Source organism: Cynocephalus volans, chromosome 9, assembly GCF_027409185.1.
Source record: "Cynocephalus volans isolate mCynVol1 chromosome 9, mCynVol1.pri, whole genome shotgun sequence".
In the NCBI taxonomy this organism is placed as follows: Eukaryota; Metazoa; Chordata; class Mammalia; order Dermoptera; family Cynocephalidae; genus Cynocephalus; species Cynocephalus volans.
The window spans coordinates 47,618,793-47,640,542 of record NC_084468.1 but is presented as its reverse complement, the minus strand read 5'-3'; the positions used below and the strand labels follow the sequence as shown (position 1 = coordinate 47,640,542).

General features: G+C 39.6%; 1 protein-coding gene across 1 annotated transcript in view; it reads right to left on the bottom strand.

Annotated features, from left to right (window-relative positions):
- Positions 1-21,750, bottom strand: part of SPMAP2L (sperm microtubule associated protein 2 like) — a 53,988-nt gene that overhangs the window by 17,129 nt on the left and 15,109 nt on the right. The window contains exons 2-4 of the mRNA XM_063108845.1: positions 18,708-18,741; positions 10,312-10,377; positions 438-566 (exon numbers count right to left, since the gene is read on the bottom strand). Coding sequence (XP_062964915.1) covers positions 438-566; positions 10,312-10,377; positions 18,708-18,741 — 229 coding nt within the window. The remainder of the gene's footprint in view (positions 1-437; positions 567-10,311; positions 10,378-18,707; positions 18,742-21,750) is intronic.

Genomic DNA, 21,750 nt, shown 5'->3' with positions numbered 1-21,750 from the left:
CTGCAATAGCTAAATATTAGATTTTGCTCTGGAAAAGTTTTACTGTAGCATCAGATTAGAAACAGATATAGAATTCCTAAACCTCAATAAAAAATTTTTGTAAGGATTTCAATTGGCTTTATTGCAATTTTAGACTTGGACAATACTTCATTCCATAAAATAGAATAAGTGCTCCCCAGATATGATGTGGGGCGGGGAGAGGGAAGGGGGAAAGAGGAACGGGTAAAGGGTCAGGAAAATCAACTACAATGTATATTGAGAAGTTAAAATTAAAAAATTTAAATTAAATTTCAAAAATTTTATAAAAGAATAAGTGTTCCCAATCCTCAATAAATTTTGACAGTAGGTTGAACAATTTGTGGCTTTTGGATAAAAGGGCTGGGTTCTATGCTCATTTTCCCTATGGACTCTTGGTAAAGTAACCTGATAACACTAACCTGTTAGGTACATAATGGGGTGAGACTTTCTTGGGCTGGGCAAGATTTACAAGTCCTTCGGTCAGCTGAGCCATCAAAGCACTCTGGGAAACAGGGCGAATAGGGTCTTGATTTCCCCAAAACAGTTTTCTGTTAAGAAGCATAAAAATACAATTGTAATAAATCCACTGCTAATGAAAATTTTTAAAATGGCTCTTGAACAGTTTCTCAACTGATTTTACTTCATTTCAAAAACTATCAGGGATCCTAAGATGGCGGTGGCTGCGGCGGTTGGCGCGGAGTAGCTGAGGTGGAAAAGGTGGCCACTGGGCTCTAGGCAGCCAGGAAACTTGTGGACCTTCCTCTTGCCATCTCTTAAGGGAGGACCGCTGCAGGTGGCCAGTCGTGGGGGCTGACCGCCAATTTGCCCTTGGCAGGAGAGGCTGCCTCATTTACAGGCAACAGCTTTGAAGTATGGAGCAGGAAAAGAACTGTTTCTTAGCTGCAGAAGCGAGTCTCTAAACAGGGAACACGGTACCGGGGCTGCTGTTGACGCTGCCAGGATCCCGGAGGCCGGGGCCTCACTGAAGGTGGCCAGCTGCCCTATTCAGGATTTGAGGTTTCAGGACGGCATAAAAGAAGATTCCTGGGAGCGCCCGAGCCACGCCGTGGGACCGAGTGAGCAGCCCGAGGCGGCGGCAACCGAGAACGGGGACAGTGATGACACAGAGACAGAGAGGCAGCCGCCCAACCCAGCACAACCCTGAATAGTATGGTCGGAGAGTTCCTGAGTTCACTTGAACCTGCCGGAGAGCTGACTGCGGGCGGGCTCGGGCCGCATCGGGGGGATACAAAGGTGAACTGTGTGCTGTGGGCTCCTCCCCTGAGGAGCTCATGCTCTGGTGTGGGAGATAAGACAAGTACACAAATAACCGCGATACCAGGAGGAAGGTGATAAGTCCCGAGAAAGATCTACACAGTGCTACAAAGGCACCCAGAGCCACTAGTTGTCTGCGCCTAGCAGAAACCTGGTAGACTTCCTGGGCGAGGCAGTGCCGAGCAGGGTCTTGAAGGCCCAGCTGATAGGCGAGGGTTGCAGAAGACATGTCCCAGCCCAGCCCAGTGTGCACAGAGTGGGGAGACGTCCGGCCAGGGAGGCGGAGACTCGACAGAAACCACAAACCCTGTAGGGTCGCCACTGCGTGATCCAACAGCCCGGACCAGAGCGCACGACACAGGGAGAAGTCCTGCACGGGAAGTGGAAGCTCAGCAGAGACCACACTCCCTGCGGTACTGCCCCATGATCCAGCAGCCCAGCAGAGTCCAAGATGACCAGAGAGGTGGCTCCCCGGAGAGGCCCAAGACCCGAGGCAACCATACACACAAGGCACTAGAGGCCAACTGAGCAGTCACGGAGGTACCCATACCAAATTGGCAACCACAGCAACATCTTAGTTAGTCAATAGTCTCAAACCAGGGGACTGTGAAACCCCCTGCCACAATGAATAAACACCAAAAAAATGATACCAGAAATACAAAAAATCAAGAAAGTACACCACCAAAAGTTAATAAATCTCAAACTCTAGATCGTATAGAACAAGAAGCCCTTGAAATGACTGACAAGGAATTTTGAGTGATAATTCTAAGGAAACTGAATGAGATACAGGAAAACTCAGCTAGACATCATGATGAAATGAGGAAAAGTATACAGGACCTGAAAGAGGAAATGTACAAGGAAATCAATGTCCTGAAAAAAATGTAGCAGAACTTGCTGAACTGAAGAAGTTATTCAGCGAAATAAAAAACACAACGGAGAGTTTAACCAGCAGGCTTGTCGAAGTTGAAGAGAGAGCCTCTGAACTTGAAGATGGGCTGTTTGAAATAACACAAGCAGACAAAAAAAAAAAAGAAAAAAGAATCAGAGACATGGAAGAAAATCTGAGAGAGATATCAGACAACCTTAAGCGCTCAAATATCCAAATCATGGGTTTTTCAGAAGGGGAGGAAAACGGAGATTGCATTGAAAACATATTCAACAAAATAGTGGCAGAAAACTTCCCAGGTAAAGGAAAAATCACAGATCTTCAGATCCAGGAAGCTCAACAATCTCCAAACATATTCAACCCAAAAAAGCCTTCTCCAAGACATGTTATAGTCAAATTGGCAAAACTCAGAGACAAAGAGAGAATCTTAAAAGCTGCAAGAGAGAAGCGTCAAATCACCAATAAGGGAGCCCCAGTCAGACTAACATCAGACTTTTCATCACAAACCCTAAAAGCTAGAAAGGAATGGGATGATATATTCAAAATACTAAAAGACAAAGATTGCCAGCCAAGAATACTCTACCTTGCAAGGCTATCCTTCCGAAATGAAGAGCAAATAGTATATTTCTCAGACTAACAAAAACTGCGGGAGTTCACCACCACACGACCACCCTTACAAGAAATTCTCAAGGGAGTACTGGCTTTGGTTCCTGAAAAATAACTACCACTGCCATAAAAACCCAAGAAAAATCAAAACCCACTAGTATAATAAAAATGGCATTCATGAAGAGAAAACAAACAAACAAAAACGCTATCTACAACCTAAGGAACCAACAAACACAGAAACCAAACAGTAAATAAGAAAGCAAGGAACAAAAGACACCTAAGACAACCAAACAACCAAGACAATGCTAGGAATAAATCAACACCTTTCAATAACAACTCTTAATGTAAAAGGCTTAAATTCCCCAATCAAAAGACACAGACTGGCTGACTGGATTAAAAAGGAGGACCCAACTATATGCTGCCTATAAGAGACCCACCTCACCCATAAAGATTCACATAGACTAAGAGTGAAAGGATGGAAAAAGATTTACCATGCAAACAGAAAAGAAAAATGAGCCGGAGTAGCTATTCTTATATCTGACAAAATAGACTTTAAACTAAAAACCATAAAAAGAGACAATGAGGGACACTACTTAATGATTAAAGGACTGATCCATCAAGAAGACATAACAATCATAAATATGTATGCACCCAATGTTGGAGCAGCCAGATTTATAAAACAAACTCTATTACACCTAAAGAAGGAAATAGACACTAATACCATAATAGCAGGGGACCTGAACACCCCACTGTCAATATTAGACAGATCATCTAGGCAAAGAATCAGTAGAGAAACACAAGATCTAAACAAGACTCTAGACCAATTGGAATTGGCAGATATCTACAGAACATTCCACCCAACAACCTCAGAATATTCATTCTTCTCATCAGCACATGGATCATTCTCCAGGATAGATCACATATTAGGTCACAAATCAAGTCTCAATAAATTCAAAAAAATTGGAATTATCCCATGTATCTTCTCAGACCACAATGGATTAAAACTAGAAATTAATAACGAATGAAACTCTGGAAACTATACAAACACATAGAAATTAAACAGCATTCTACTTAATGATATATGGGTCCAAGAAGAAATCAAGCAGGAAATCAAAAAATTTATTGAAACTGATGAAAATAATGATACATCATACCAAAACCTGTGGGATACTGCAAAAGCAGTATTAAGGGGGAAATTTATTGCATTAAATGCTCACTTCAGAAGAATGGAAAGATGGCAAGTGAACAACCTAACACTTCACCTTAAAGAACTAGAAAAACAAGAACAATCCAAACCTAAAGTTAGCAGACAGAAAGAAATCATTAAGATCAGAGCAGAACTGAATGAAATTGAAACCCAAAAAACAATACAAAAGATCAATGAATCAAAAAATTGGTTTTTTGAAAAGATAAATGAAATTGACAAACCATTAGCATGGCTAACAAAAAAAAAGAAGAGAGAAGACTCAAATAACAAAAATTAGAAATGAAAAAGGCAATATTACAACTGATTCATCTGAAATACAAGGAATCATTCGAGACTACTATAAACAACTATACGCCAACAAATTTGAAAATCTGGAGGAAATGGATAAATTTCTGGACACACACAAGCTCCCAAAACTGAACCATGAAGACGTAGAAAATTTGAACAGACCAATAACAATAAAGGAGATTGAAGCTGTTATCAGAAGGCTCCCAACAAAGAAAAGCCCAGGACCAGATGGATTCACAGCAGAATTTTACCAAACATTCAAACAGGAATTGACACCGATTCTTTACAAACTATTCCAAAAGATCGAAACAGATGCAAATCTCCCAAACTCATTCTATGAAGCAAATTTAATCCTGATACCAAAACCAGGTAAAGATATAACCAAAAAAGAAAACTACAGGCCAATATCCTTGATGAATACAGATGCAAAAATCCTCACTAAAATACTAGCAAACAGAATACAGCAACACATACGTAAAATTATTCACCACGATCAAGTGGGATTCATCCCAGGGATGCAAGGTTGGTTCAACATATGCAAATCAATAAATGTGATACACCATATTAATAAAGTCAAACACAAGGACCATATGATCATCTCTATAGATGCTGAAAAAGCATTTGATAAAATTCAGTACTCATTCATGACAAAGACCCTCTATAAGTTAGGTATAGAGGGAAAGTATCTCAACATAATTAAAGCCATATATGCCAAACCCACTGCCAATATCATCCTGAATGGGGAAAAGCTGAAAGCTTTTCCTTTAAGAACAGGAACTAGACAAGGATGCCCACTCTCACCACTCCTATTCAACATAGTGTTGGAAGTACTAGCCAGAGCAATCAGAGAAGAGAAGGAAATAAAGGGCATCCAGATTGGAAAAGATGAAGTCAAACTGTCCCTGTTTGCAGATGACATGATCCTATATATCAAACAGCCTAAAACCTCTACAAAAAAACTGTTGGAATTGATAAATGATTTCAGCACAGTAGCAGGATACAAAATCAACACACAAAAATCAGTAGCATTTCTATTCTCCAATAGTGAACATGCAGAAAGAGAAATCAAGAAAGCCTGCCCATTTACAATAGCCACCAAAAAAATAAAATACTTAGGAATTGAGTTAACCAAGAGGTGAAAAATCTCTATAATGAGAACTACAAACCACTGCTGAGAGAAATTAGAGAGGATACAAGAAGATGGAAAGATATCCCATGCTCTTGGATTGGAAGAATCAACATAGTGAAAATGTCCATACTACCCAAAGTGATATACAAATTCAATGCAATCCCCATCAAAATTCCAAAGACATTTTTCTCAGAAATGGAAAAAACTATCCAGACATTTATATGGAATAATAAAAGACTACGTGTAGCCAAAGCAATGCTCAGCAAAAAAAATAAAGCTGGAGGCATAACACTACCTGACTTTAAGCTATACTACAAAGCTATAATAACCAAAACAGTATGGTACTGGCATAAAAACAGACACACTGATCAATGGAATAGAATAGAGAATCCAGAAATCAACCCACACACTTACTGCCATCTGATCTTTGACAAAGGCACCAAGTCTATTCACTGGGGAAGGGACTGCCTCTTCAACAAATAGTGCTGGGATAACTGGATATCCATATGCAGGAGAATGAATCTAGGTCCATACCTCTCACAGTATACTAAAATCAACTCAAAATGGATTAAGGATTTAAATATACACCCTGAAACAATAAAACTTCTTAAAGAAAACAGGAGAAACACTTCAGGAAATAGGACTGGACACAGACTTCATGAATACGACCCCAAAAGCACGGGCAACCAAAGGAAAAATAAACAAATGGGATTATATCAAACTATATAGCAAAAGAAACAATTAAAAGAGTTAAAAGACAACCAACAGAGTGGGAGAAAATATTTGCAAAATATACATCTGACAAAGGATTAATATCCAGAATATATAAGGAACTCAAACAACTTTACAAGAAAAAAACAAGCAACCCAATTAAAAAATGGGCAAAAGAGCTAAGTAGGCATTTCTCTAAGGAAGATATACAAATGGCCAACAGACATATGAAAAAATGCTCAACATCACTCAGCATCCGGGAAATGCAAATCAAAACCACACTGAGATACCATCTAACCCCAGTTAGGATGGCTAAAATCCAAAAGACTCTGAACGAAAAATGCTGGCGAGGTTGCGGAGAAAAAGGAACTCTCATACATTGTTGGTGGGACTGCAAAATGGTGCAGCCTCTATGGAAAATGGTATGGAGGTTCCTCAAACAATTGCAGATAGATCTACCATATGACCAAGCTATCCCACTGCTGGGAATATACTCAGAGGAATGGAAATCATCAAGTCGAAGGTATACCTGTTCCCCAATGTTCATCGCAGCACTCTTTACAATAGCCAAGAGTTGGAACCAGCCCAAATGCCCATCATCAGATGAGTGGATATGGAAAATGTGGTACATCTACACAATGGAATACTACTCAGCTATAAAAACGAATGAAATACTGCCATTTGCAACAACATGGATGGACCTTGAGAGAATTATATTAAGTGAAACGAGTCAGGCACAGAAAGAGAAATACCACATGTTCTCACTTATTGGTGGGAGCTAAAAATTAATATATAAATTCACACACACACACACACACACACACACACAAATAACGGGGGGGGGGGAGAAGGGAGAAGATATAACAACCACAATTACTTGTAGTTGATATGACAAGCAAACAGAAAGGACATTGTTGGGGGGGACGGAGGAGAGGGAGGAGGGAGGGAGGTTTTGGTAAGGGGCAACAATAATCAACCACAATGTATATCGACAAAATAAAAGTTAAAAAAAATAAAACTACTAAAAGTTTTAAATAAAAAAAAAAAACTGTCCTATCACAGATTATTACAATTTCCAGGTATCAGAAATGTATAAACTATTTATGGAAGTTAAACTAAATATAAGACTGTTTTACCTACTGTCTTAAAATGTGGTGATCAAAAACAAACCCATTAGAGATGTTTCTGTTTCTTCCATCATGTAAACACTGGAATTTATACTCAGGTTGGCATAAAATGGGTATGCCAATAATCTACACTATGCTCCCATTTTTGGTGAAGCCCTGTTCCAGGTAGTCAGAGAATAAAATAGTAACAGAATATTATCAATAGCTACGATTTGTGGAATATTTACTGTGTGCCAGGCACTGTGCCAAGTACTCTACAGACATCAGTTCATTTAGTTTCAATAGCCTTGTGAAATAGGTATGATTACTGTGCAGGTGGTAAACAGAAAAGGAGAAATCAGTACAGGATTAACCAGAAAAGGCTTCATGGGAGAAAGGAAAAGGCACAGACTGCCAGGAATGAGGCATATTCCATGTTGGGGTAACAATGAGAAATGATAATAACCAAGTCTGGATCCAAGAATGGTGGAAGCAGCGTCATGTTGGGAAGTAATTAAATAACACTGCTGGAATGGACAATGAGGGAAGAAAGGCCTTGAAGCTGAGGAGTAAGAAAAAAGTAGCTCAGCAACCTGACACTACACATAACTTAATTTGCTAAGTAATTGAACTTATCCTTTTAAAAGACCCCAGGTTTCCTTTTTTTCCCCTAACTTTGCCTGTATTTGTGGATATAATCTTTCTCTCTCCATAAACATCAGCCAGAGTCATTATTACAAATATTAATATCCCCACCCCCTACATTCTGCTGATCCCATTCCCTAACTATGGCTCAAATCTGCCCATTTCTCCTCACTTCCATTGCTATTTCTCTTGTCCATCCTCCCATCATGTCCACTACTTTCTCCACACCACTGGGAGTGATGTTTCTTAATGTATATCTGATCAAGTCACCCCCTTGTTCAAGACACTTCAAAGGTTTCCATTGACATTAAAATAAATGTCCAACTCCTTCCTGTAGCTTATGAGGCCCTCCACAATTCTGACCAAGTGCCTACCTCTCCAGCCTATGTATTCTTCCAGATCATGTCTTAACTTTTGGAGATTTCCCCTCGTATAATTTACTGCTATACACAATAGGTGCTCAATAATGGTTTAAATGAATGAATGAATGGTGAAAACTGGGGATTCACCTGATGGTGACATGCAACAGATATTGGAGAGGACAGAATGACCTCAGGGAGAATAAGAGGCTAATGCAGAGGTTCAGACCTCAAGGGACGAGGGCCAGAGAAAGCAGAGTGGCAATGGGGAAGATCGTAACTACACTCCCTAAAGAAAAGACTGTAGGGTAGAGGTAGGAGTACCATGTAATGTAATGCTAAGGAGAGGAGGATTTTGAGACAAAATGCATACGAAATATGCTCAACATGATGTCAATACAGAATTGCAAATTAAAACAGGATACCAATGTACACCTGTTAGAGTGACTAAAATCCAAAACACTAAGAACAACAAATGTTGACAAGGATGTGGAGCAACAGGAATCTCATCCATTGGTGGTAAGAATGCAAAATGGTACAACCATGTTGGAAGACAGTTTAGCAGTTTCTTACAAAGTTAAACACACTCTTACCATATGATCCAACAATTGCACTCCTAGGTAGTTACCAAAATTAGTTGAAACTTATGTCTAGACAAAAACCTGCACATGAATGTTTATAGCAGTTTTATTCATAATTAACAAATATTGGAAGCAACCAAGATACCTTTCAGTAGATGAATGGATAAATAAACTCTGGTACATCCCTTCAGTGGAATACTACTCAGATCAATGGGATATAATGTTAAAGAGAAATGAGCTATTAAGCAATGAAAAGACATGGAGGAAACTTAAGCACATACTACTAAGTGAAAGAAGCCAGTCTGAAAAGATTATATACTGTATGATTCCAACTGTATGACATTCTGGAAAAGGCAAAACTCTAGAGACAGTAAATAGACAGTGGATAGCATAGTGGTTGCCAGGGGTTTGAAGAGCAGGGAGAGAGGGAAAGGGATGAACAGGTGGCACACAGGGGATTTTTAGGACAGTGAAACTATTCTGCATGATCCTGTAACAGTGGATACATGACATTACACATTTGTCAAAACCCATAGAATCTGGGCCAGCCCGTGGCTCACTCGGGAGAGTGCGGTGCTGATAACACCAAGGCCACAGGTTCGGATCCCATATAGGGATGGCCGGTTTGCTCACTGGGTGAGCGTGGTGCTGACAACACCAAGTCAAGGGTTAAGATCCCCTCACTGGTCATCTAAAAAAAAAAAAAAACCCATAGAATCGTACAACACAAAAAGTGTGCCCCAGTGTAAACTACAGACTTTAGTTACTAATAATATATTGACATTTGCTCATCAATTGTAACAATTGTACCACATTAATGAAAGATGTTAATAATAAGGGAAACTGGGGCAAGGGGGTGGTAAATATGGGAACTCTGTACATTCTGTTCAATTTTTCTGTAAACCTAAAACTTCTCTAAAAATTGAAGTCTATTAATTTTTTTTTTAAAAGCAGTAGGATGTCAGGAAAAAACTTCAAGCTTTACTCAGAACCAAAGAAGAAAAAGGGTATTCCTATGGACAAGTATGGAAGGACTGAGGGTCCAACCTGGTGGAGACACAGAGGACAGGTGTGCTAGGCTTACACATAGCAGGACCGGATGTTACAGGCAACAAAATTGGACCTGGAGGATGCAGATAAAAGTTTCAAAGGACTGTGGAGTCACACCCTGAGGTTTCCCAAACCTATCTGCCTATTAGAATCATCTGGGGAACTTTTAACTCTTGCAACCTGGGCTGCACCCCAGACCAATTAAATCAGGATTTCTGGAGTCAGTATTAAAGCTCCCCAGCTGACTGTGTAGACAAACTTGAGAACCACTGACCAAGGGTTAGACTTCCATGTGTTGATTCAACTGAGGTGACAATATGGGCTTAGTGGACCCAGTTGAGGAGAGGTGGTGGATAAACCTGGGATGCAGGGTTAACAGTCAGTTATAAATAATACTTAAATATTTGATGTAACAATTATCACAGACAAGAGCATATAATATTGCCTTACCTATCTGGAGTTCCCCATTGTTTTTTAGGCATAGAAAGATCTTGGATTCTCTTCCTGGAAAAAAGACTAACAAATACCAGCTGATTAATTCAAAGAGAATGCTTAAGGAATATGGTTATATTAGATGACTCCTAGTCAAACAAATTCCATCTGTGGAAAACAAAAACATAAACAACAATGCTATATTTGATGCTGTTTGAAGAGTGCTGAAATGCTCAGAATATCCAAACATACTACGGATCCAAAATTCTCACTTCTAGAATCATAATTATAGTACAGGATAAAGAAAATAAATATGCAAGTAAACAGAGAACATACTGTCACAGAAGACCCTAGGTAAAATGCACACTTATTAATCGGAAAAAGCCTCAATTTGCATATTAAGTTAATTTGTAGATGGCTTGCTGGCACTGGATTCTGAAGAGATTGTCCAGACAAATTTCAGATGACAGAATGTCTGGCTTTGACAAAGCTATGAAATAGGCAAAATGTAATTTCAACAGCACTCAATTCCCTTTGGGCCCCTACTCTGCTCCCTTGAACTTTTCCTGATTGTTCTTAATCCACCCGTCGCAGACAATTTTTTCTCTCCAAGTATCTGTGTGTTCCCCTACAATTCCTAGTTTCCCTTCTCTGGAGCCATGTGACTAGTCATGCCTAACTTTAGCAGGATTGTTGGGTATCACCTGCAGGGCAATGCACGTAAGACCTAATGTGCCTCCCCTGTCTCTCTTTCTCTGGAAGCCACGTATTCTAGATGGCACAGCTATAAAGTAGAGGCGGGCCAACCAACTCACCCTGAATGGTGATGTGAGGGAGAAATAAACTTTTATTGTGTGAAGTCACTGAGAATTTTGTATCTTGTTTGTTACTGAAGCATTGTCTATTTTATGCAGATTAATCTATCACCTATGTTACTGTAGATCATATTATAATTATTTATTACTTGGCTGGTTTGAAGGGCCCAATAAATAATAACCCTTTTTGCTGACCACAATTAGAAGCCAACTGAAAAATAAGGGCAGGAACTGGACAAGTAGAATAAAAACACTATCTCTATTATTGATAAAACTATATTGAAGGGAGCAGAGTTTTAATCTCTTACACGCCTGAATGGAACTTGTTCCCTAAAGCTGCAGGCCTTCCCCTACAAGGGCTGTATTAGTATGTTTCTGTTGCTTATAACAAAATACACGGAACTGGGTAATTTATAAAGAAAATGAAATTCATTGCTTACAGTTTCTGAGGCTGGGACATCCAAAGTCCAGGGAACACATCTGGTGAGGGTCTTGGCAATGACTTCAGTGATGCAGGGTATCACATTGTGAAACAGCAGAGAAGAGAGAGAGAGACAGACTCCTCTCTTTTTTTATATTTATTTATTTTATTAGGTTTATTTATTAATTTTTTTTTTTACATTCTATGACATCGTTGCAGAGCAGTTGGGGGGGAAGGAGAGAGGGAAAGAAAATAGGATGGGAGAAAGAGGAAGGAGAAGGGGCAGGGTTGAGGCCTGTGGGACCCCCCTCATTCCTGCAGGGGAGACCAGAGGGCTTCCAGTGTTGTCTTGGTCATTGCTGGGTTGTTTGCAGGTATTGGGGGGCATGGCTGAGGCCCCCAGCCCTCTCCCCTCCCTGGCTTGGTAGCTGTAGGGCTAGGGCTATAGACCCTTCAAACCCATTGTACAGAGTCACCAGACCCCTCACATGCCAGCTGGATCACAGACCCCTCATGCGCCAGGCTGGGTCTCCAGACCCCTCACATGCAGGTCACAAGCTAGGTAATTGGGAAAAGACCCCAGGAGCTGTTGGCAGATGACAGGAGCTCAGTCCTCAGCTTCCGCAGCAGCAGCAGCAGCTTACAGCAGATCCAGCAGCAGCAGCAGTAGCCTCCCAGGGACACCCTGGGGGCCCTGGCAGCAAGAGTTTGCAGCAAGTCTCCAGCAGCAGTAGTGGCCTCCCTGTGGCCCCCCACCCGGAGCATCCCAGGGGTGGGAGGCATGGTGGATCAGAGCCGTTCATCCTTTATACTTAAGTCCAATAACCCAGGAACATCTGGGTGCCCACATGCATCTACATCAGACAATAGCCAAGGAACACCTAGGCACATGTGCACAGTTATCATTTACATCAAATGCTTGGCAAGATTCTGAACATCTGAGGGACCCTGACCACTTTTCTTCACTTTCCCTTCAGTAGCCCAGGGGATTTCTAGTCCTTCTAGGTGTTATAGGTGTTCTTTGGTGGTGTGAAACATTTACTGGTTAAGATCAAACTTTGTCTTTGGTCTGTGGGTATTTTGTTTTTTCTTTCAGTTCTGTGTTGGATTATTTGCTGTTCCTACCACTTAAACTCTGCACTGGAACTAATTTGTTGTCCTTTGCTTACTTCTAAAATGGGGAAACTTCCTGTGGAGACCAGCACTTGAGCTGTGTGGTTGAGATAAATTGCTGCTTTGCTGCTGATTCCCAGGGGAAGGCTTTTTGTGCAGCTCAGGTTTTAATTATTGACTTTATAGGTGCTCCTAGCTCTCATGAGATCAGGTACACCTGAGTTGTGTAGAAACTCTGGTCTGGGCCTGAATCTTTTCAGCAAACTGTACCCCTGCAGTTTTACATTCCTGACCACTCTCCACTGAATGATCCTGTGCTGATTAGAGGGCAAATCAGCTGTCCTTGCTGTGTCCCAGTGTTCCCCCCATGGGCGCATCTCCCCTACACTGCACACTCCAAACTCTTCCTATGGGGCAGGCCCTCAGCCAGTCCCTTGTGATGACTCACCGGTCTCTGAGTGGCTCCTTCTTTTCAGTTGTTGTGGCTCCTCATTCTCATGTGTGTCCATGGGAACCCTGTCAGTAGTCTTGCTGGCCTGAGGGCCACCAAGACCCCCTTCACCCCTGCAGGCTTCAAGCATCTTCATACAAAGGACACAGCAGTGGCTTTTGCCAGCTCCTGCTCCGTGTGCTCAGCAGCTCCAGCCTGGAAGTGGGTAGGGCTCAAATGGTCGGAGCAGTTCTTTCTTTCTCTCAGTGTGGCTTTTCCCGCCTTCATGCACTCCGTAGGTCTCTCCTCCTCTCCCCCTGGGTCCTAGCAGCCTCAGCTTAGCTGTTGTTGCTTTTTAATAGTTGTAAATTGGTTGATTTGTGGGAGAGAGTGATGCTGGGGACCATCTATTCTGCCATCTTGACCAGAAACCTATCATCTCTCTCCTTTTTGAAGTCCTCAGAACCATACCCTTGACCACCATTTTTCATCCCTTCACTATGGCACGGTCCTACAATCTAATCACCTCTTCAAGGCCCCACCTTTCAATTACCATAATAGGATTTCTCATCCTCTTAACTGTCACAGTGGGGGGTGAGTTTCTAATACATAAAACTTAGGGGACACAATTCAAGCTTTTGTGAGTTATGGGGGGACATAATTCAATCCACTACAGGGGCTAAGCTTGATATATGACAGAAAGCAGATCACAAAGATCACTCTCTGTGGTCCTGAAGTGAGAGGACCCAGAAGGGCCAATTCTCTCTCCCAAACCCTTCAAACTATTGTCACTCCTACCTCGTAGGGAGTCTAATTATTGGTGAGTCAATAGGCAGGGAGAATTACTCAAGGAAATCACCTTGATGGACAAAGAGGGAGGTTTTGGGGGAAAGCATTCTCCATAACATATTAAAGAGCCTGAAGTCTTTAATAAGCTCCAAATGCTTCATGTCAGGTAGTCTTGAGTCCCTGCCACAGCACATACAAACCATTATGAGAAGAGCCTTTCCTAAGTGGTGGTTGGTGCACCATGAAGCTCCTTTCAGAAAACGAAAGGAGGCAAGTGAGGATGAGTAGTCAGCAGCTCCCAAAGTGGCATATTCATAAAACTGGGACACCTGCCCTGAAGAACTAGCTAAATCCTTCAGTCAGATTATGTATTTCCACATTACTCTGTTTACTCCACTTGTGTTGCCTTCAGCCTTTAGTAATGACTTGTTTCACCCTCACAGCCTCCTCTTAGCTGTACTGCGGGAGTTATACAAGTCAGGATTCCATGCACACGACCAGGCCATAATATTAACAGTGGAACAGTCCCTCCCAAGGCCAGTGTGGTGGTGGCAGTGATCCATCCTGGGGACATGGGCACTTGGTCCAATGATTTTTCTCATTTAAGAGAGTATTATTCCAGCACCAAACCTGAAGATTCTGGGTTTTATTATTTTAAAATGAAATGCCATTTTCTTATACTTGGACAAGTTAACTTTCTGAGCTTTAGTTCATTCATTCAGCAAGTATTTATTCAGTACTCACTATGAACCAAGTAGTGTTCTAGGACTGGAGGTACATTGGTGAATAAAACAGACCAAAATCCTTGCCTTCAAGTCAGGGCAGAAAGACAATAAATGGAATAAAGTGAATACATAGTATGTTAAATGGCAATAAGAGCTATAAAGAAAGATAAAGCAAGTAAGGGGGATAAGTAATACATGGTTAGGAGAGGGTTGCAGTTTTCAGTAGGGTGGTCAAAGAGGCATTACTGATTGAGTTACATTTGAATAATGACTACACAGATTTTTCAGAGAAAGACAATTTCATTCCACTGGTAATAGCAAGTTCCAAGGCTCTGGGATAGAGCATGCCTATATTTTTCAAAAACAACAGGAGGCCAGTTGTGGTTAGCCTCATCTATAAATGAAAATAATTGCATCCATCTTTAAAGGATTGTGTACCTAGCACGTGCTCGCCATGGAGTGGGTACTCAGTAAATGCTAGGTCTTTCTCCCTTTCTCACCTGTAGCACCTAGCATGATACCCTGTATGTAGTAAATGCTGATTGCCTTGACTTGAGCTGACACTTAATTGCTTAAAATATTAACTTAGTTTAAGTGTTCTTATAAGGGAAGATCATAGAATTATCAATAAGCTGGATAAAGGGATACATTGAAGATAAATTGTTTTATTGCTCACAGAGGTTTCTGGATAAAATACAGGTTAGAAGGTAATAAGAATGATATCCCACCTCCATCCCAGCTGCTGGGGCCCTTTCTTCCCCAATATCTCACACTCTTGACTCTTCTAACTCCTCCCTTTCCTACTGCAACCATTTTGAGTTTTGGTCCCTTAGGTCTCTGCTGCTTAATTCAAGGGTTCCCTACTTCAAGCCTGAATCCTTAGGGGATCTATGAAGATAATAATGGGAGTCCCCAACCATTAAAGCATTTCAAAAAAGTCAAATGGAATCCTACATTATCCACAATAAGGCTGCAGAGAGTACCCCAAATACCAAATGTGTTTCTGAATTATATTAACTCCATATGTTACTTCATACAGCCGGTACGGGGATCCAAACCCTTGACCTTGGTGTAATCAGCACCACACTCTAACCAAGTGAGCTAACCCACCAGACTGTGATAAGGGACAGATTAAAATTTATATGTGTCCTTAACTTTTAAAAAAAATTAACAAATGTTTGTTTTGTGAACAACAATAAAAAACTTTCAAAACATGAGACTCTGGTAGTAGGTAGAGATAACCAAAAGATCCTTTGGTGGTGAAGTTTGGCATCTGCTATGTAATTGATATGATGCAATCCTCTAGTCATGCCTAGTCACGTTCATCTAGAAACAATGAAGATATTGTCCATTGCCAGAAAGAAAATTTTCACATTCTTATTCAACGAAAGAGCAGCTTTGCCATGCAGGTACCACGTGACCCCTACTGCAATAACCTGTGCCAACTTTCTAGGGAGGGTGGCTCGGTGGAGGAGAAAGAAAGTCATAGTTGCAGACAACACATCTTATTATATACTGATCTTTTAAAGTAAATTGGCTTCTGACTTCCATCATCACCCCTGAGCCAAGATTTCCCTCGCGACCTTTTCTTCACCAGCAAAATAATGGGGATTTTATTTATTTATTTATTTAAAGATGACCGGTAAGGGGATCTTAACCCTTGACTTGGTGTTGTCAGCACCACGCTCAGCCAGTGAGCGAACCGGCCATCCGTATATGGGATCCGAACCCGGGGCCTTGGTGTTATCAGCACCGCACTCTCCCGAGTGAGCCACGGGCCGGCCCCGATAATGGGGATTTTTTTAATGCATCATTTTATGCAAGGCTATTGACAGTTTCCTAGTTTATTCCTGTAGATAATTAAATTGGATTATTTCAACTGGGAGTAATCATTAACATTTGTTAATTCTGTGTGAAGTTTTAATACTTTGCCTTTTCACTCACTTTTTATGCGTTATATCAACATATCTCCAACCTACAGCTCTTAATCTTAACATGGTTTGCCCTTCTCTCCTTAAAATGCATTAGCTCATAGTGTCTTGTCATGTTCCTGTGCAGAAGCAAAAGAATGTTGTTAAAGGGTTTTAACACTCGAAGGCAGATTTTTTTTTGCAGTTTGCCAGTACAAGGATCCAAACCCAAGACCTTAGTGTTGTAAGACTGAGCTCTAACCAACTGAGCTAACCAGCCAGCCACCATTGAAGGCAGATTTTTTAAAATAAGGATTACATTGCTGTCCTATGTCTTCATTGATAACTAGTCTCCTATGGTTTGCCAATAGCTATGAAAGTTTTTGAAATCACTACTTTGGGCGCACAGCAATAAATATACATTTATACAGCATCAACTATGGGAGTGATTTCAGCTGATGGGGCAATCAAATAATTCTTTCAGTCAAAATGCTATTTTACATTTTACTATCTGATATTCAGAAAATGTTTTCTTTCAAATAACTAATTAGGCACAATACATCTGTAAAAGAAAGAAGAATTTTTTAGAGACTGTAGAGATAGATCACATGAAGACAGCACAATTTCCTCATTTAATCAACCCCAAAGTAACCAAACAAAAGCAAGAGCAGTAAGAAATAATAACAATAACCCCCCCCCAAAAATTTTTTAAACCACTCTCTTCACAATCTTTTTTTTTTAGTATAAAAACTTACTAGGTAGAAACTATTTCCACTGCCTATTTTGCTACAGGAGAGTTTGCTCACTCAGCATACATCATTTATTTAAAGTACTATGGTATTTTGAGTGCATAGTTTGTAATACTCAGTAAATGTTAGTTCTATCGGCTCCACTGCTCAACCACCATATAACCTTAGGAAAGCAATGTAATTTCTCTGACTTTCATTTTCTCTCAGTAAAACCTGGTTGAAATATCTGTCCTATCTACTTTTAAGATTCTTGTGAGAAGAAAAAAAAATTTTAACTGCAAAATATTACAAAAAATAAGGTGTTTACTGCCTGAAAGAGGAGGAAAAACTAGAAAGCACAGTAAATAGAAAATTCTAAATAAGTCTAAGTAATAAGCATAAATGAGTTAAATAATAATAAATAGGAATGGTTTTAACCCACTTCTTCAAAGAGTGGATAAAAACAAACTCTGGCCCTGACATCTGCAACCAGCCCAGCAACAACCACCAAGGCATTGCAGGAAGCACCTCAGACTCCCAAGCCAGGGAGGTAGGGGGGCCAAGGGCCTCAGACACACCTGCCCAACATCCCCAACCAGCCCAGCAATGACCACCAATATCTGCATCAGCCTAGCAACAACCGAGCCACCGCTAGAAGCCCCTTGGTCTCCCCTGCCAGAATAAGGGTGGTGTCAGGGGCCTTGATCATGCCCCCCTCCTTCCTCCTCCTCCCACCCAATTTTCCTCCCCCTTCCCCTCACCCCCCTCCCCCAACTGCTCCACAACAGCATCTAGAATGTAAATAATAATAATATTCATAAAAAATTAATTAAAAACAAAAAACAAAATCTGGTGTTGTTTACTTCTTATCTACAGGAACCATTGATATGGACCCTTGGTATTTCTCCTTAATGATTCTATTCTGTTTCCTTTTAACTACATCTTAGCCAAACCAAGGGTAAGCATCTATTTTCAGGAGGCATTTATTTTTGAACATTGTATATGATACACATACACACACACTTAAAAATTTATTTTCCATAGAGAACACTTTCTTAAAATTTCATTATATATTGTACCTGAGTTAACACAAGGGAGATTGGGATATATTGGCCTGGAGCTTCACAAAATCTATTACATGAGATTGTCAATGCAAAATCCCAAGTCCCTTAAAGGTTCAGATATGGTATGCAACAAACCTAGTATCTAGCAAACAAGTGAAAAACTGAGTGAATATAAGAAGAGTTCTCTGACATCTTAATCTCTCCCCTTTCACTTTTTAATTTATCTTCTATCTTTCCTCTTCCCATAGGAATTGTAATTAGAAAAGGGCTTTATGACAAAGAGAAAGCATAGGAATCTCCTTTTTAAAAACCCCAAGATAGACTTTCATTTCAAATGCCCCGGAATGAGTCCACCCCATCCAGCTTGGCTGGCCCACTAGTTTAGGTCTGTGAGAATAGTACTAGAGATGTACTCTTACCATTTCCTTACAAAGTCACAGGAAACAGGATTTGCTAAAAGAAAATAAAAATAAAAACAAAAATTAGATTCAACAGGAATCAAACACATGATAGAGATAACACCACAAAACAAAAGAGAAAGGAGATAGGAATATTTGGGGAAATGGCCAAATTAAATATGTCACACCATGTACCAAAATACATCACAGCTAAATCAACTTAAATTTTTTAAAAATTGAATTAGAGAAAACATATGTAAGAATATCTACTTGATCACTGGATTTTAATCTTCTAGAGTTAAAGGTGACAAAAGACATAGAGGACAATATAAATAGATAAAAATATTTAAAATTTAAAACTTCTGTATATCAAAAATTAAAATTAAAAAGGAAAAAAATTGGATAAATATTTGGCAAAAGTATTATAAAAACTTAATATCTTAATATTTGAAGAGTATAAGACTATAGGTTAATAAGAAAAACACTAAGGTTGTTTTCAAAAATTAAATAAAGAACAGAAACTGAATTCATACATAAAGACATATAAAGAGCTAATATGTAAACATAAATAAGATAAATTAGATAATAAACATAAGTTCAAACTTGCTTGTAATCAAAACAATTCAAATAAAAAATGAGATATTTTTTAAACTATCAAATTAGCAAAAATTGTTTGCAAAGGAAAATGATGCTAGAAGGGTAAGATAAGGTGAATACCATGTTCTTGGATGGGAAGAATTAACATCATGAAAATGTCCATTCTACCCAAAGCAATCTACAGATTCAATACAATCTCCATCAGAATATCAATGATATTCTTCACAGAAATAAAAAAAGCAAGTCTAACATTCATAAGGAACAAAAGATCCCAAATAGCCAAAGAAATCCTGAGCAAAAAAAATAAAGCTGGAAGTATAACATTACCCAACTTCAAATTATATTACAAAGCTATTGTAACCAAAATAGCATGGTACTGGCATAAAAACAGATCAGTGGAACAGAATAGAAAACCCAGGAATCAACCCACATACTTACAGCCAACTGATCTTTGACAAAGGCAACAAGAACATATATTGGGGAAATGACTGCCTCTTTAATTAATGGCTGGGAAAATTGTACGTTCATATGCAGAAAAATAAAACTGGACCTGTACCTCTCACCGTATACCAAAATCAATTCAAAATATAAGACCCAAAACCATAAAATTACTAAAGGAAAACATAGGGGAAACACTCCAGGAAGTAGGACTGGGCAAAGACTTTATGAATAAGATCCCCAAAGCACAAGCAACAAAAGTAAAAATAAACAAATGGGATTATATCAAACTAAGAAGCTTCTGCACCGCAAAGAAAACAACAGAGTAGAAAGACAACCTATGGAAAGAGAGAAAATATTTGCAAACTATACATCTGACAAGTGATTAATATCCAGAATATATAAAGAACTCAAATAACTATATTGTAAAAAAGCAATCAAATTAAAAAATGGGCAAAGGAGATGAACATTTTTTCAAAGGAAGACATATAAATGGCCAACAGGTACATGAAAAAATGCTCAGCATCACTAGCCATCAGAAAAATGCAAATCAAAACCATATTGAAGGGCTGGCCCATGACTCACTTGGGAGAGTATGGTGCTGATAACACCAAGGCCACAGGTTCGGATCCCTATATAGGGATGGCTGGTTAGCTTACTCAGGAGAGCGTGGTGCTGACAACACCAAGTCAAGGGTTAAGATCCCCTTATTGGTCACCTTCAAAAAAAAAAAAAAAAACATTGAGATATCATCTCACCCCAGTTAGACTGGCCATTATTAAAAAGACCAAGAATAACAAATGCCAGTGAGGATGTGGGGAAAGGGGAACTCTTCTACACTGTTAGTGGGACTGTAAATTAGCACAGCCATTATGGAAAACAGTACGAAGTTTCCTCAAACAACTACAGATAAAACTACCTTATGATCCAGCAAGCCCACTAGTGGGTACATATCCAAAGGAATGGAAATTATGATGTTGAAGGGATACCTGCACTCACATGTTCATTGCAGCTCTATTTACAATAGGCAAAATATGGAATCAACGTAAGTGTCCATTGATGTACGACTGAATAAGGAAAATGTGCTATATATACACAATGGAATACTACTCAGCCATAAAAAAGAATGAAATTCTGCTATTTGCAACAACATGGATGAGTCTGGAGAAAATTATGTTAAATGAAATAAGACAGACAAGGAAATACCACATGTTCTCACTCATAACTGGATGCTAAGAAAGAAGCAAGGAAAAGAAGGAAAAGAAAGAGAGAGAGAGAGAAGACCACAACAATATGTTGAATTTTCAGAAGGAGAGAACAATCCTGAGGATACTAGAGATGGGGGCGGCGAAAGGGCGGAAATTTGGGGAGTGATAGGTCAGGTAAAGGGCATAAAGAAAAAAATCACAATTTGTAATAATGAATATGCTAATAATAAATAAGATTTTTTTTTAAAAAAAAGATGAATACCCTTGTGCATTGCTGGTAAAAATTTAAATTAGCACACTTTATGAAAAAAATTTGGCAGTATAAGTCAATAATATTTATATTCCTTAATGTAACTTCATTTCTACAAATTTACCCTAAAGAAATAATTCCAAGTGTGGGCAAAGATTTAGGCACAAAAATGTTCATTGTGGTGTCTTTAAAAGTGAGAAACTGGATAAACCTGAAATGGGCAAAGCGGAAGAAATAGTGAAGCAAATGAAAAATCATGTTTAGAGTCATGTTTTTTCTCATGTGGGAAAACATAGGCAATGCTACAGGCCAAGCCTCAAAATGACAGACTGCTCCAGACAGAGTCTCTTCTTGGGATTTTTAAAACACATCTGAGAGTTCTGAAATAACATGTTCTACCCTCTCAGTGTTTTGGGTAAAGGAAAGCAGGTGCAATTTGGCATCAGACAGACATGGCTCAAGCCCAAGTTTTGTTACTTACTCAACTGTACAATCTTGGGCAAAGTACTTAATTTCTCTGAGATTCAGTTTCCTCTCAGATAGAAGGATAACAGATAGGTCTGGGTAAAGA